The sequence below is a fragment of the Falco rusticolus genome, chromosome 10 (genome assembly GCF_015220075.1).
Source record: "Falco rusticolus isolate bFalRus1 chromosome 10, bFalRus1.pri, whole genome shotgun sequence".
NCBI lineage: Eukaryota > Metazoa > Chordata > Aves > Falconiformes > Falconidae > Falco > Falco rusticolus.
Window position 1 is genome coordinate 1,784,312 of NC_051196.1, and position 16,406 is coordinate 1,800,717.

The following is a 16,406-nucleotide window of genomic DNA, read 5'->3' on the forward strand; positions in this document are numbered from 1 at the left end:
CCCGCCGCCCCCCGCACCACAGCCCGCCCCGGGGGCACACCCGGCCCGTCGGGCTGGGGACGGTCCCCTAGAGGAGCCGCAGGGCCGGGGGAGGGGTGGGAGCGCCTACAAAATGGCGCCTGTGGGGGACGCCGCAGCGCTGGCTGCGATTCACGGGGTCTTTTCCTCACGGCTCCAGGACGGAGGTGGCTCTCCGCCTCTGCTCCCGGGTGAGACCCCAGCGGGGGTGCTGCCGCCAGCCCGGGGGTCCCCAGCGCCAGGCCAACGTGGGGCTGTCGGAGTGGGCCCGGAGGGGGCCAGGGAAACGGGGGGGGGGGGGGGGCTGGGACCCTTCCCCTGCGGGGACAGGCAGGGAGAGCTGGGCTTGCTGAGCCGGGAGGAGAGGAGGCTCGGGGAGGGGGGGGCGCCTATAAAAGGCCCTTTAAAGGGGCCTTTAAAAGCCTATAGCCTATTAAAGACTATAAACCTATAAAAGGCCCTATAAAGGGAGCCTATAAGAATGACACAGAGGTTTTTTTTTACCAAGGCCTGTCGTGACAGGACAGGGGACAGGGGTTTTGAACTGCAAGAGGGTAGGCTTAGGTCAGATGTAAGGGAGGAACTTTTTACGATGAGGGTGGTGGGACACCAGAACAGGCTGCCCAGAGCAGCTGTGGGTGCCCCATCCCTGGCAGTGTCCAGGGCCAGACTGGACGGGGCTGGGGGCAACCTGGTCCAGTGGAAGGTGTCCCTGCCCGGGGCAGGGGGGTTCAACTAGGTGACCTTTGAAGGGCACCTAAACCACTTTCATGAATTTATGAAGCCACAGCGTGTGCTAACAGAGTGCCAGAGTGGGAACATAGGCACCAGAAACAGCCAGAAGTTTGGAAACGTGGGGGAGAACCACCATCCCTGGTGGACTTCGCTCCCAACACGGCATTTCAAGGGTTGGCAAAGACAAGAAGCCCTATGGCGTAGCTCACATCCCAAATTTAGAACAGCCATTTGTGTTTTGACATCTGCGCTGGATTATCCAACCGATTCACACTTCATTATCAGGCTTTGATATTACATGTAGGTTAACAGCATCAATAAACATTTTAATCTAATATTTGAATGACTCATTCTCTATATTGCACTGTGACTGCACTTAAGAAATCATGTGTGCTGAAAGCTACCACTTCTATGGATTTGTTCCTTTATTTCCGATTCTTTGATTTCCTTCGTCACTCAAACCTTTAAGTCAATTTGAATTATGTTTGGCATCCAGATTATGAGCTCCCCCTGAACAGTCAGCTTTTGTTATCTGCCTGTATTGTGGCTGTAGAACAGGACCTGAGTCCTGGGTCTTTGCTGACGATGCTGAGCCTCATTCCCAGCTGTAGAGCTGGATCAGATGATATTAAATAAGAACCTGGACCAACTCCCAAATCCTTGCAAAATGGGATGCTGTTAAATAAAATATGAAACACTGTTCCAGAGGGCTGTCATTGAAGTAGGTACTGGTGGTCATGCTTTATTTACAAAATCCAGAGATTTGTACACAGCAATCTACAGGACAGCGTAGGGCTGCTATCAGGAGGATAAAGGACATGCTCAGCAGGAATTGAAGATGCCAGCAAGGAGTCATCTCGGTTCCACAGGGAACCTGCTTCCTTTTGACTGAGGAAGCCGCTAGACCCCTCCAGGAAGGGAAAGAAGAAAAGCAGCAGCGATAGCCAACCCAGGCTGATGTTGTGATTTTTGTTATCGTCGAGGCATGGGAACACAAGTGATTGGTGAAGGAAGAAAGAGGAGACCAGCAGGGTTTTGGCATGCCATGGAGGGCCATCCTGCCTGCTTCTTTACTTCCAGCGCCCGCCAACCTTGCCCTTGGCTCCTGCCTTCTTGCTGCTACAATACAGAAAGAAAGAAAAACATGGCAGCATGATGGAAGCAGTGTGGCTCTGTGACCGCTGCGCGTTTCTGACCCTTAGATCAGGTTTGAACTGCCTTCACTTCTCTCACGTTGGGTACACCTGCCATAGAGCACATCCTGAGGAAAATACTGTAGATATTGTGGAAAGGGATTCCTCCTCAGGCTCTTAGTGAAAGGCCAGGATGTGCATGCCTGAAAGAGGTGGACCCTTCCAGATTCCTGCATTATCAGGACGGCAGTCCAGGTGGCCTCAGAACTAAATGGCAGGCCTATCCAGCCACAGACCTGATGTTTCCTGAATTCAAATCTGCAATGATCTGGATTTTAGGATTCAGAGCTGTTTCTGGAGAAAATGTCCTCATTAACCAGGAGCTCTGGTCAAATTCCCCAGGTGCTCTGATCATCTAGTAGGGGAGGCAAAAAGCTGAGCGATTATTCAAATACAACTAGGAATTGCTTTGCTCTAGCAAAGGCAGAGTGGCTTCTTCCTTGTATCATGAGAGCAAGAGCCTCCAAAACGGTCCAAACAAACTTTTAGGCCTCCCTTCATGTCAGTATCCCCGTCTTGCTCATGGTGTGCGTGAGAGTCCAGCTATGCTCCCAATGAAAAGCACCTGAGGCAAACTCTCTCCGAATAGTATCTTTGTGCACACAGAAGGGCAATCCTACATGCAAGCCACTTACCTTCTGAATGAGAGGCAGGCATGCCTGGAGTCAGAGAGGTGCCAGGCATGAAGTTAGTTGAGTTAGAATCTGCACTGGCTCCCGTAGGCAGCACCTTGGCTTTTGGGGCTCGGCACAACCACCAAACCTTTCCATCGCACACACATGATGATGAGGCTGCTTCTTGAACCAAAGCACATGCAAACCCGGGACAGTTCTTTGGCATGGCAGAGCATGGGTTTGGGGGTCGAGTACAAGGTGGTGGGGCCCTGCTATCAACAGATATCCACTGGTTCCTCCAAGGAGCAGACAAAAATGTGGACAACGTGTTTGGGGAGATTTTTGTGGTGCTGCCCCTACCCATGGGGACTCACCATATTTACAGAAAGATGTAGCACAGTGACACAGACGTTAAACATAATGGATACTTTACCTTTTGCCCAAGTTAAACTTGATCTATTAAAAAAGTTGACCTTTTACTTGAGAGAGAGCAGAGCGTTTCCTGCTTATCTTAAAATTCATCTCGGTGTCCCTTTTGCCAGCCTTTCCACAGGTTCAAAACCTAGTATGGAACTGCTTAGCTCCTCAAATGAAGGCAGAGTCCTTTTATCTCCACAGGCGCCTGTGATGTTTGATGTTATGCCTAACCTTTAGAGTGTACTTAAGGAGACTTAATAAAGTCTGAAGCAAAAAGATTACTTGATCCTCGTATAAGTCCTTGTATGGCAGGCATTGCTTTGCTATGATACAATCTAGTGTGGATAGAAATTTAAGTACACACAAATCTCACAAGCTGTGGGCTTCTCAGCACAAACTTTTCAAATGATGGCCAGGCTAGATGGGGCTGTGAGCAACCTTGTCCGGTGGAAGGTGTCCCTGCCCATGGCAGGTGGGCTGGAACTAGGTGAGGGTTGGAACCAGGTGATCTTTAAGGTCCCTTCCAACCCAAACCATTCTGTGAGCCTGTATCCTGAGAAATTATCATGTGTTTGGGGGGAACAAGCATGCAGTAAATGGTACAGCCTGTTGTGGGTGGTGTGGTATTGCCTCTCAGAAAGGCAGCAACACGCAGGCAAGCCACGGCATCATTCTGCAGCTGCACATTCTGCTGAGCTTTATCAGCCTACAGCTCCGTACAGAAAATACTATGGGAAGGTCAAGCCTTATGTTTGGCATCTACAGACAGCTGAGCCCCCAGTGTTACATTCATCTGATAAGGCAGGGTGGCTTGGGAAAGTGGGAAGGCAGTGTCCGGTCACTGCTGTCATCCAAAGATACCACCAAAGACCACCACTTCATTCCTGGCTTGGCTTTGCTAAGAAGATAGATACAGAAGATACAGAAGCTCAGATCAAATCCCACCACTGGAGAGCTCTCCTCTCTGGCTTCCCAGCAGTTCCTTCTCTGTGGCTGTTAGTTTCCTACGTGCCCTAGCCCCCAGGCTATGTCTAGCCCTGGTCTCTCATAAATTCACTGTAAACACTTGGAATAGTTAGACTCAAAAAATCTAATGAAATAGAAGTCTTGTGGGGAAGGAAAGTGGGAGATGATGAGTGAAAAGAACTCACAACAGTAATCCCAGATGTTAGTCTTGTTACACACCATTCCTCATAATCTTAGCAACCACTTGTTTGTCCTTCGTAAACAAGGGTTATATTCCCTCAAGTATTCAAAGCACCTCAGTCAGGTGTTTGAAAACCCCAGCAATGAGCAGATGGAAATTTTGCAGACATGGTGTGAAGAAACACAATTTTGTCTTGTTAGGTGTTACATCCACTTCAGTTTCCCCTTCATTTTCTCAGTGTGAGGCAGGATGGGAGGTACCCTTCCATCTCTAGCCTCATTTCATTGCAACAAGAAAATGTCGGTGTGGAGGCTGAAGCAACTACTTTTAACACTGAGAAGATATCCCCAAGCCAGGAGCTAGGAAGGGGATATAGGTACTTACTGCTTCTGAGCCTGATCGATCCGGTTCCTGAGGGTGACAATCTGCAAACAACATACATGACCAGCGTTTTTGGAGATAAAGAAACCTTGTTCCCTCACAGAGAGGGGAGTGTTACCTGTTGAAGTGCTGGAAAGAGGTGCCTATGGTACGGGTTTGTCCTTTGAAATGAAAGTTCACCCTTGCACGAAGGAGAGAAATGTTGCTCTTTGGCAATAAATCTGCAAGCCCGTTTCACATGTCAAGGGAAAGAAGAGCTAGAATTTTATAACCCTTATTAGAAGAGTTCCTATGGGTAAAAATTAATCTCATATGAACTCACATGTCAAACCGCAGGTGACTGAATGAGAATGAGTGTCACCCTGGCCAACTGGAAAGCTCTTGGATGGCTCCATCACCTCTATGTGTCAACCTCGCCTTCTCACTCTTCCCCTACTTCTATACATTAGGAAGTGTGTAAGCTCAAAGAGCTTCAGTGGTCTTTGGGTGGGCACCTCAAGAATCGAAGATGGGTGTCACATTCTGCTGGACTACCTTTGCTGGCTGGCAGAGCAGGGGATGAGGAGCTTGCAGCAGTCACCACCTTCCCAGCCACTCATCTAATAAGAGAAGATGACTTTTAAAGGGTCCAGAGAGGAGGGCTTCAGCAACCACAGAGGAAAAGGTTGAAGTGGGGGCTGTGAAGACCTTCCCAAGCTCTGTTGATAACTGCAGGCCGCTAGAGACTCTGTCCTACAAGATGGAGCATCTCTGTTTAACCATGGGTAAGCTGCATATTTCGACCTGATGCACAGGAAAGCAAACACCTACCTTGCACAGGATGAGCACCTTACGGCCTGACTTAGCACCTCAGTCCTGGCCCATAGTCCTGGACTTGCTACCAAAATCCTGGGACTCTTCCAGCTCAGGTATGGAAAAGCCCACAAGAATTAGGGTGTGATAGAGAGCCTTCTTTTGCCCTTTCGCCTCCTCACTTGTAACCCAGTCAGGGTTCTACATAGTTTTCCTGGGGTGGAAAAATGCACTTGCCAAGACATGTGCTTCGCTTCTGCTTCTGGTGTAATTCAAAATTCTCCACTGGCTCTGCAGTCCAAGAACTGATGACCCAACATTTGAACATTTAAAGTGGCACTTGACATTCCCCACGTGCAAAACAAGTATATACATTCAGCTGGTGCAACAACTGGTATTTCCTGGCTGGTGTCTTTCCATGGCAAACAAACAAAGTAAGAGACTGAAACGTTAGCAGGAACAGGACAACACAAGGAAGGAAAGATCAGCAGATCACTTGCTTTTATACTTACTCATGGAATTTGTAATATCTGCTGTAGCAGTTTAAATTCTTTTTTTGCAACCGAGTATTTTTCCCAAGTGTGGAAGAGAACCAGCTGCCTTCAGTTTGACCCAAGGGCTTCAGACTTACCTTCAGTGATAACCTTGTGATAGTGACTATAACACTCAGTCTCCAATGAAGCACTAAAGAGCAACAGACACTAGAGCTAAAGAACAGCTCCACTCCTGTGTGTCCCAATTCCTTCCTTTGTCTCTCCCTTGCATCCTTGCTTGTGTCTCCTTCATCCCCTTTGCTGTTTTTACTTATCTTTCTCCTCACATTTTTCTTGCTATCATCTTCCCTTTGCTTTTCCGCTTTTCTTCTCCCATCTCAGCTGTGCATTTTCCTTCTACTTTGCTCATTCTTTGTACTTCCTCTCCTTGCTTTTCATCAGCAGCCACCCATCTCTTTCTTTATGCAGAAGTTTCATTAGCGTAGCATGTACAACTCCCCTGGCACTGCCTTAATTCCTCCTTTACCACACCCAATAGACATGTCACCCTTAATCTAGCCCTCTCCAATATTTTGGGTCTGGATAAGCATGTGCCATAAGGTGGAGAATCTTTCCAAACCCCATACCATTCTTTTATGTGAAGTCCGAGCTCCTACACATACATCCCTAAGCTTCTGCCTGTATCCCAGGTGCATCAGGGTGCCTCCCCCATGCATGCAATACCAGAGGTTTGGATAGGGAATTATTTTAGAGATGCTCTGCATGGGTTGCATGCTCAGTTCTTTAACCACATCCCTGTGGGACCCTGACTCTTTTCCTAAATTACCGCCTCATCTCTTTTCAAAGAATGGAAGGGGAGAGAAAAAGGAAGGGAAGGGAGAGACACAGGATCCAGATTTCTCTTTTCTCTCTGCATTGGAGCCAAGTGCCAGTTTCTGTCTGGCACCGGGCCCCGACCATGCCACAGGCTCATGCATTTGGTAGCCTTTGCTGCTGCTGTTACACAGGCAAGTTCATTGTACTTACAACTTGGAAAGCTCCTGCAGCCTGCAACGCATTGTTAAAATCTAAGAGAGATTGAGATAGTTACATTGGTGTTGCTCATTCTCTGTCAGCATGTGTCTGTGTGATTGGGAATTAAAAGGAGGGCAAGGCAGAGAGAGATCCAGTAGGATTTCTCAGCCACTGAAACCTGTTGTAGGTGAGTGCAGCCCTGTCCTGGGACTGTGAAGTAAACACGTCCACTTTCTGTTACCATTTGACACTTCAGTCACATGCTCCTGCCTGGAGACAGTTTTCAGTGACTCCAGAGAGCTCAGTCCACAGGGAATCTGTCTGGGATGGGAATAAAGCTTACAACGTTCAAGTGTGAAATCAAAGATGAATTTAAAAATACTACTTAGCAATGGAGATGAGTGAATTAAGAGCTACTGAATTTTCAAGCCACGGGTACCTATAGATAAACAAGAATGGACAAGTTGTGTTTGAGCAGAGTGCAGGGAGCCCATTTTCTGTTGGGATTGCCTTTCCATGGGGCACTGAAAACCCTGAGAGTGCTCTATTCAACTTCACCCTAAAATGTGAAATCCAGTCCAAGCATGTACGTTAGGGGAATGCAGTTCCAGATGTCTTGCTGCTTAAAATATTGTAAAAGGGCACTGGAGACCCAAATGACGTCACCACATGGCTTTTGCCAGAGGAGTCACAGAGATTTTCATATTTTGGACCCGCTGCCATTAGTAAAATGGCTTCTCAGCTCACCTCATATTTTTTCTTCTTGATCTGCTCTGTAAAGTCATACTTTTCAGTCTCCAGCTGGTATAACCAGTCCCACAGTTCCTTAGCCTTGTCCCTGTGTGTTCATGGGAAAAGGAATATGAGAGAAACACATCACATCGTGTGTTTTCTATGGTTTTCACATCACTAGTAGTGAGAGTTTTTACGTTTTATTTAATGCAGTTCATACATTAATGCAGTTCCTGCAAACCCCTTCTGTTCTCTGAAAGCTACTCACCAGTTCCAAGGTCATGTTTTTCTCACCTGAGAACCTTTTGGACTTGTACTCTTGCATGTGTCACATGCTAACGTATTTCCTATAAATTTAGTTTTCTGCCTAACTCTTAAAGAAAGAAGAGTCCAGGGGATTCAGATCAGGAGGAAGGAGGACTCTGAAGTCCACCCAGATGAGCAGAGCAGCTGCCGTTGTGCAATCTCATCTGTTTCAGGGCCAAGGTAAGCCAACCTCATCTTTCAACCATGTGTGAACTCCAACAAGTGGAGTCCAGACTGTCATCTGATGACTGTTCTGCACCAGAGCATTCAGCTCCCAAACCTCCAGCCTCCGTGGAGACCGCAAGGTACTCATACCTTAGCAGCTCTAACTCATCCCTGGGAATGCCACAGATCTCGATCTCTAGGTTTGTTCAGCTAATCGCAGAGCTGGGTTTAAAGTTTGTACCTAGCCCTGTAAATGACTAACCCTGATTAGCAGCAGAGGCTACCGGGGCTGTGCCAACAGCACGGCTAGATGGCTCCCAAACCATTCCAACAATTCCCCACATCCCCATTTCCCCTCTGTTTTCTGGATCAAGGAAGGGCACAACTGAACACTGTCGCATGATGAATTTCAAGGAAGGCCCTCTCCTCTACCTCTTTTTTTCACCAGAGGAGACTCCAGGACAGCAAGACCAAAGTTCAGTGGATTACTTTCAGTAAGTTAGGATAAGCGTATTACCTCAGCTTGTCTTCGTTAAGGTGGTCGATGTTCAAGGGCTTGCGCCTCTCTGCCAGGACCTTCTTCTTTGTCTCTCTAGCTGTTTGCTTCTTTCCTCTCTTCTGATCAGCCTGTTTTCAGAACATCAATTAATGTCAGACCACAGAAATACAGCCTGAATGGAATTATTTCAGTGACAAAGCATGCAAGACAAGCTGCTAGGGATCCAGAAAGAAAGCTGAGTTGTTCTCTCAACTGTAATAAAGACTGTTCCCCATCACCCCTGTGGTTTAACATTTCCGTATTTCTTCCACCGGGCCATGCTTTTTACCTTAGCCAGATAGCTGCTGTATGTGGCACCCATGGAGGACAGAGCCTTCTTCTTCTTGAGATCATCCTCAGCTTTTCTCTTGGCATCTTCTTCCTCTCTCCGTGCCTTTTCCTCCTGGGAAGAGTGACACACAGAAACAAGTTACCCCAGGGGAGACTCGCAGCTTCCCCAGCAGCCAGTGTCACTGCAGGGAAGGTAATCAGATAAGCAAGTCGGTGAGAATCGGCGACTCCTGTTTCCTGCCCTTGCTTTAAGAGGGTGGTCATCTCCTCTTCAGACTGAGACAGGCAGAATCTGAAGTATCCTTCTGTCTCTGGAGATAGCCTCCAATTTGATGCTGAAACAAGGAGAGAGATGCAAAGACACTTACTGCAAGCCTTGCCTGACGCTCCTTCTCCTTCTCAGCCCGGATCCTCTGTTGCTCTGCTCTTTCAGCTCTGCGCTTCTCCTGCAAGAAGCAGTTGCAGAGGCATTGAGTCATCATTGTGGCTTTACCCACCTCCAGTATCGCATCCCACCACCAAGAGCTGTGGTTTGTAGAGTGCGCCACCTACTCCCTTGCCAGAACGTGTAAAGGGTCTCGTGTGCAATTCCCAGGTGCAAAAGAAGAGGCTGAGAGAGGGGACAGATGTGGGGAGAAGCCACTTGGTGGTGACTCGAGCAGTCACTTCTGCACACAGCGGTACAGCTTTCTGCCAAAGGCTGACAGTGCACCAATGGATTCAACTTCTCACCTACAGAGGATCCAGTCTAGTACAGGGAAATGGCAGTACAGGGACTCACAATCCTCTCCTTGAGGGCAATCAGCTCTTCCTCTTCCTTTCTTCTGGCTTCAAAGTGGCTGTCAATCAAGGCCTGCAGTTCAATCAGGTCTTTGTTCTGCCTTTTCTTTTGGATGTCCTAGAACAGCAGGACAGTACATTCAGTAAGCCCATATCGCTCTAGACACATGCCCTGGACGTTCCCAGCACCCTGCCTACACAGAGGAACAAAACCAGGGACTGTCTGCAGATATCCCTGGAAATCTGTGGGATTAGCTTAAATGGCTGTTGGTACAGGTCAGAGACAGTCAGAGACTCATGCAGGTGACAGACAGAAGCCCAGAAGGGAACAGAATCCACATCTCCCATTCCCCTACACCGTATTTTATCCCTGGCTTTGCTTAGATGCCTGTCTTCGCATATACTTAGCTGCGTCCTCTTTGCTTTGAGATATGAATCTTACCTAGAAAATGTTACTGCATCTTGGGCAAAGCAAGTGGAAATTTTCAACACCAAAGCGTCTTCATTTTTATATCAACTTTCTAGGAAGGTATGTGGATCTCTGTTTATTATTGTCATTTTAGGTAGAGTTTCTCAGCAACAGATGTGCATAAGCCTGCTTTATTTCAGCCTGCAACTTTCATGCCATTTACAACAATGGGAGAGGGGATCTGAGATCTCCTAAAACACTTACTTTCTCCTTTCTTCATATATTGGCTTCAAAGATTTAAGGAGAAAAAAAAGAAATACATTATTTTAGCTTAGCCACATTAGCAACAAATGCAACCAGAGAGTTTCAGGGAGCAGAGAGTAGCCTTTCACTGAAAACAGGCAGCAAAGCATCCATAATTTTGTCCTTGACTTTATGCTCAGCAATATCCAATACAGGAGGAGTTATGTGTGTTTGTACACATGTGTATGGCTCAGGTACAGACAGACAAACACAGCCAGCTCAGGAATACTTACATCAAAATCTACTTTCTCACCCTCTGGTATTTTAGGAGCAGTTAGTCTGCAGAGAGTCAAAACCAAAACAAACAAAAAAGAAAGAAAGAAGAAAAAAAAAAGGATTTTCATCTTAAAGAACAGGCAGCTTTTTAAATAGCACGCCCTGACCTGCCCTGCCCTCAGGGAGGATGCTGACAAGGAGGAATGTTGATGGAGATGGAGATACAGAGGGGTGAAACAGCAGGTCAGTGGAAAACTACTCCAGAGTAGCACTGTCCTAGGGAGTTACCCCTAACAAACCTTTTTCGTTCCCAAAGCCTATGGTCGTTCCCTACCACATGGAAAGATGTTGGCCTGCGAGGTTGTTGGCGCAGTGCTGCAGGCTCTGTTCTGGGCAGCTGGCAGAGTGGGAAGGGAAGGTGTTGGGGCCCAGGGCCAGAAGGTCCGTTGGAAACCTTCAGCTTAAGCCAGCCCAGACCCATATTTGCCCCCTTTCCTACTGTCAGTGATCCTGGATGGACGGGCAGTTTCCCAGCCATGGCCTCTCACGGAGGATTTACTGTTGAGCTGGCTATATCTCGGGGTACTGTGAGACTGCTGAATCTTGGACAGTTGACAATTTCTCCAGCTCTTGTCAGGAACTGGTCTTAAGACCCAGGGCAGTAACTACTGCTGAGGCATCCTCTGGCAAAAGCAGCCATCCCGGGAAGGCGAGCGGGAGCAGCTGGACGTGGCGCCAGGGAGGGTGGGATAAAGGCTTCTAGTGTCCGTTGGCCTAAGAGACAATCTAAGGGCTTCTGCTAGATCAGAAAAATGATCCCAGGGCTTTGAAGCTCCCTGTCCTTCATACTTACTTTATTCTGGGCTTCTCCTCTGTATTTGGAAACATGGAGCAAAACAGGAAGGGGAAAAAGAGGGAGAACAGTTAGAACAACAGAGATCATGCCAGCTGCTAAAGTAAAAGGAGGGAAGGGAAATTTAATCTTAGGGGAAACGTCCCAGAGAAACTGGTTAAATCTCAAGCACTTCCAAAAGAAATACACACACTCACACACCCCTTTTGCTAGGAGTGAATCTGGTTTTGCCCTTGAAACAGAATTCGGCAGAAAACAATCAGGAGACTGTGTAAAAGTCCCAAGCGTAGTGTCTGGAAAGCAATGGTTTCATGTAAATGCAAAATTATTTTTCTCAAACCATCCTGACCAAAGCTCTAAGGAGGACAGCTGGGCTGGAGGATACAAGAAACTGTGCCTTTTCCAATCAGCACTTCTTTCACTAAAGTTAACCTGAATTCACAGGTATGTCAATGATAACTGGGCTTCACCGGTTTTGCTCAAAGGCCTCACATGGAGGCCAGGAGGGAAAAACTTCATGGCACACATTTTCTCCGGGATCATTGACTCCCAGGTTAGTTAGGGCACGTGTCCCTGAGATACCTCAGTGCCATGGGGAAGATGCTTATCGCTCTGCACTGTGTGGTGCTCCTCAAACCCAGCTTGGAAAGGCTGTCCTCTCTTAGTAAGCATCCTCTCCTGCTGAGGTACATGCAAAATTCCCATCGGTGTTAATGGGAATGATCTTTGCATCTCCAGGAGAGGTATAGCACCCCAACGGGCAGGCTAAGCCATCACAGAGCTGTCAGCTTGGGCCCTCTGGCAGTCAGAAGTCTTCCCCTGCAACAAGTGACCTTTCCCTGGGTCTCCAAAATGTGCTGTCTTATGAGTTACTTGCTTAACATTTGTGCTTGCCATCAATTCCCCTCTCTGCTATGCTTTTTAAACTTTAGTTATTAACTCCAGCATAATGCCAGTAAGTTCAGCACTGTTATTCTCACAAACAGAAGTAAATTAAACCTATGTGTTTATTCTGGCCTGGTCTCACAGGGACCCAGGTTTACTTTCATAACCTCACACTACGTTTGAACTTTCAGGGATGCTGCTGGATTCTGTGGTACAAGACTCTCCCCATGTTGGTTCAGTGGGAGGAACTGAGGTAAAAAGCTCACAGCTGTTGAATCAGTTAAAAAAAAAACCAACACAAAAAACCAGCTTTGTAAAGTAAAAGTAAAAACAGTGTCCCTCAGGAGTGGGTGCATGAGCCCTGCTATCCATATCATGATACAGAAAGCTATTATATTATGTTTTTTCAAATGCTTATTTGCATCCAGCTGTTCTGGGACTGATGGAGGAAATCGGGAACAGCAAATGAAACAGAGTAGGGTAAAATAAAGTGAAACATTATAAGAGGAAAAAAGTAGCAAAAGCTGATACTGGAAAACACTTAGGAGAGACATCATTTGCAAGGATGTTGAATAATAACAAGTGGAGAAAGTGGCTGGAAATGGGTTATTGAGATAATTAAGGGAAAAGACATGAGAGATGCGTAAGAGATCAGAAACAAACCTTTCCTTTCTCTCACGCTTTCCAGTATCGATTCCAGTTATGAACTTTTGGGGGGGTAGACTTTTCTCATTTACTGCAAGAACACTGCCTACCAAAACATGTTTCAGTTGAGGCCTCTAGATACTAGAGCAATGTTAATAAAACAAACAGCATGTAATTACTGAAATGTTTTAGATCACTCGCATAAAGGAAGTCACAAATCACTCCTGCAGAAAAACACCATTAGCCCACAGCGTACTTCTGTATTTCTCCATCTGTTTTTTTAAATTGTTTTGCTTTTCAAATAGCCAGTGAGCTTCTTAGCACATGACTTAAATTGTTTTTTATCTGGAGAGAGGAAAAGTAATCATGATTAATCAATCTATCAGGGATGCTATTCACACAGGATTCCCTTCCTTCGTGACATACCCAGATAATTTTCATAAACATCCCTGTTTAACTTCAGGCTGCCAGTTAGTAACACTTGGGGGGCAGGAAGCTGGTTTTGTTTGTTGACCTTGGTTGCCAGAATCAACATCTGTCTGTCAAAAAACGCTCGTTTTTTGGTTTCAGCTGCCACCAAATCAGCACTTTAAACTCATTTAAACCAACAAACAATCATAAAAACAAAAAGAAAAATGAAGGTTAGTTGCTCTTGAAATAAGAAGTTGTAGTTACAACATTTCAAGGTACTTCCAGAAAACCAGAAAAGGGGATGACAAAAGAAATAGGAACCTCTATTAATAAATGAACAGTAATAAACCTGTCCTTTGCAGTGCATGACCCAGCATTGGTCCATACTGAATGCACCAAAAGCAGCCCGGGGATGCAATTTATTTTGAAATGCCCCTTCTTTCAAGACACCAAGTCAAGGAACTGGGTCAAAATTTGTTGACAGACAGGAATTGTCATAGCAAATTCCTGTTCCTATGGTGGATTTTGACTGACGTTCTGGTCACTCTGCCCACAAACCATGGGGCTGTGACAAAACCCCCGCAGAGAACCCTGCCGAAGAAGGCAAGAGCCACTGGAAATCCAAGTTCACCGCCCTGGTGATTAGAGAGTCTCTGAGTTTCTGGTTTCCAAAAGGATTAGCCTAGGGAGAGTACACACCACCATAAACACAACCTTGCTTTCTCCTGCCCGATCTATGAGGTATTCACACAGTGGCCCCCTCTCTATGAGCCCACCTGAACTGCCTTTACTTCATTCCAAACTCCCTAAACGCCCTCCCTTAATCCCACTTCTCAGAAGCAACATATCTAACTCACACTCTGTCCTTAGGGGGAAAAAAAGTCAATATGCTATAAAAAAAAAAGGAAAGAAAGAGAAAAAGGAGAGAAAGGGGCTTAGAAAGGTCTTCAGGGTATTTCTCTAAAGAAAAAAAAAGCCTGAAAAGCAAGCAAGAAAATTAAAACAAGCTAACAAAAAAAACCCTACAAAAGCAAAACAAAACGAGGAAACAGAAAATTCAGGGTGGTTACAAGTGACGTTGGGCTTTGTCTTTCAAAACAACTGGCCAGGTGTTCTAGGGGTTGGGGCAGTCAGAACACAACAGAGCTACTTCAAAGGCCTGTAAAAGTCCACGAGGGTCTCTCTATACATTTAAAACTGGGTTTGAATTTGGCCCGGGGGGCGCTAAGTTCTCTCACCCACACACAAGAGCAAAACTGACCCTGTGTACTTTTGGATTTGGTCCCTTCACACGAGTCTCGTCCCCAGCCATGTACTCCCGCTTGGCCAGGGGTCACGCACAGCCTATGCCCGCCCAGCCAGTCTGAATAAAGGTACTCACACCCCTCATGTTTAGCACAACTCAGTGTGTGGCTGGAGCAGAATTTTAAATATCTGGAGATTCAGGCCTGGAGACCATGACCACCTAAGGATGGATGAGGAAGGCACGTCCATTTTCAAGCACGCCACAGGGATTTAAGAGCTACTTTGCTGATTTTGGGAGATAGAGAAGGTTTGCTGATGAGATCTGTGACACAACAGGTCCTAGCTAAAAGACAAGTCCAGAGCAAGCTTCTAGAGCTTGGTCTTCACCATCTGCTATGCTAACAGGGTTGTGCAGGGATCTCCACACAGCAGTGACCCCCCCGGGGGTGATTGGATATGCACAGTGAGCAATTCTTTGCGGCAGAGATGTTTTGGCCCAGTTCCTGAGTTTAAAAATCAAGTAAGGAACAAAAGCAAGTACAGAAAAAGAGAGTGAGGTGTTAGAAAGATGACTTTGTTGTCCTAAGACAACACCGAGCTACCATCACAGTATTCGCCGCCTTCATCAGCTGTAGGTTGAAGCATAAAAGCAAAAGAGAAGAAGCAGAGCAGTCAGTCCACAACCGGCACTGTTCTCCTAAAAGCAACTCTCCCCGCTCCCTCCCGGCTACGCTGGGAACCTCGGGCTCTCTGGCGATCAGACAAGAAGAAACAACATCTTTTTTCTGATTCCATTGGGCAAACATACAGCCCTTTTCTCCATGTTCATCCAAAGAAACCGTTTCCCTCCCATGCTCTCTTTGCTCTTGAACAAGGTCAGTGTTTTTAACACTGTTTCCCCAGCACTGAAAAAGAAAAAGGGTGAGGGAGGCTGTAGGTGCATCACATACCTTCTTCGTGGGCTTCCTCTGCGGGTGGTGTGGTGCAAGCAGTGATGGAAAGACAGGAAATAGGAAAAGAAAAAGAGAAAGAACAGATGTTTAAAGCTCTTGGAAGCCTGAGAAAGAGACCAAGGAATGCATGAAGGGGGGCGTGAAAAATAAAGGAGGGGGGAAAAAGTAAAGGAATTAGTGAATTAAGGCAGGGAGAAAAGGTATCTGGAGAGGCTGTCAGGAGTTAAAGATGCTGTAAGGTTAAGGCAGTGGTAAGCCTGGAGATTAAAGGAGAAAAGGGCTGCAACTGATCATTGTGGTTAATATTTGTTTCTCTTGTTTTGTTCTCTTCTGTCAACCCAGGACTCCTGTTCTCTCTGTCTCACACACACACACTCTTGTGTTGCAGCTAGGAGGAGTAAATCAGAAGTCATGTCACATACCTGGCTCATGAACTTCAGGTGTGAAGTGTCATGGAACAAGATGCGATGGAAAATAAGAGAATGAGAACGAGAAACCTGTTATTTCACACACCAAAAGAGCTTTTGAGCCAAAGGGGGGGAGGGGCAGAGAGGAAAAGGGGAGAGGGGGGCGAAGCTAAGACGTAAACCTGAGGTGAAATAAATGAATTACATTTGAAATAGCATAGAAACAGAAATCACAGGAAAGGAATTCAGTTAGGTGAAACAGGCAGATTTACGATAATAGTGCAGCCCTTCAAAATAAACTTCTGAGCATTATATGCCGTGAAGCACAACCTGATAGCAGAGCGTAGCAAGGTTTCCCTTGGCTTGAAATATGCACATGAACATGGTCAGCAGTCTCCAAGCGCTCTTGGATCCATCCTTTTCTACAGCAGGATGTCAGTCATTTGAAATAAACCCAGAGTG

General features: G+C 46.5%; 1 protein-coding gene across 18 annotated transcripts in view; it reads right to left on the bottom strand.

Moving 5' to 3' along the window:
• Window positions 1–1,464: 1,464 nt before the first annotated feature.
• Window positions 1,465–16,406, bottom strand: part of TNNT3 (troponin T3, fast skeletal type) — a 31,765-nt gene continuing 16,823 nt past the window's right edge. For 5 of the 18 annotated variants that reach the window (XM_037403145.1, XM_037403151.1, XM_037403149.1 and 2 more), the window contains 10 exons: window positions 15,960–15,971; window positions 11,399–11,417; window positions 10,563–10,608; window positions 9,619–9,735; window positions 9,206–9,283; window positions 8,836–8,949; window positions 8,526–8,635; window positions 7,553–7,643; window positions 4,509–4,549; window positions 1,465–1,872 (listed from right to left, as the gene is read on the bottom strand). In XM_037403145.1, the coding sequence (XP_037259042.1) occupies window positions 1,824–1,872; window positions 4,509–4,549; window positions 7,553–7,643; window positions 8,526–8,635; window positions 8,836–8,949; window positions 9,206–9,283; window positions 9,619–9,735; window positions 10,563–10,608; window positions 11,399–11,417; window positions 15,960–15,971 (677 nt within the window). In that variant the 3' untranslated portion in view covers window positions 1,465–1,823. Of the gene's footprint in view, window positions 1,873–4,508; window positions 4,550–6,817; window positions 6,859–7,552; window positions 7,644–8,525; window positions 8,636–8,835; window positions 8,950–9,205; window positions 9,284–9,618; window positions 9,736–10,562; window positions 10,609–11,398; window positions 11,418–15,186; window positions 15,214–15,534; window positions 15,553–15,959; window positions 15,972–16,406 lie in introns of all 18 variants that reach the window. The other 13 variants (XM_037403135.1, XM_037403139.1, XM_037403138.1 and 10 more) reach the window with 8 other exon arrangements.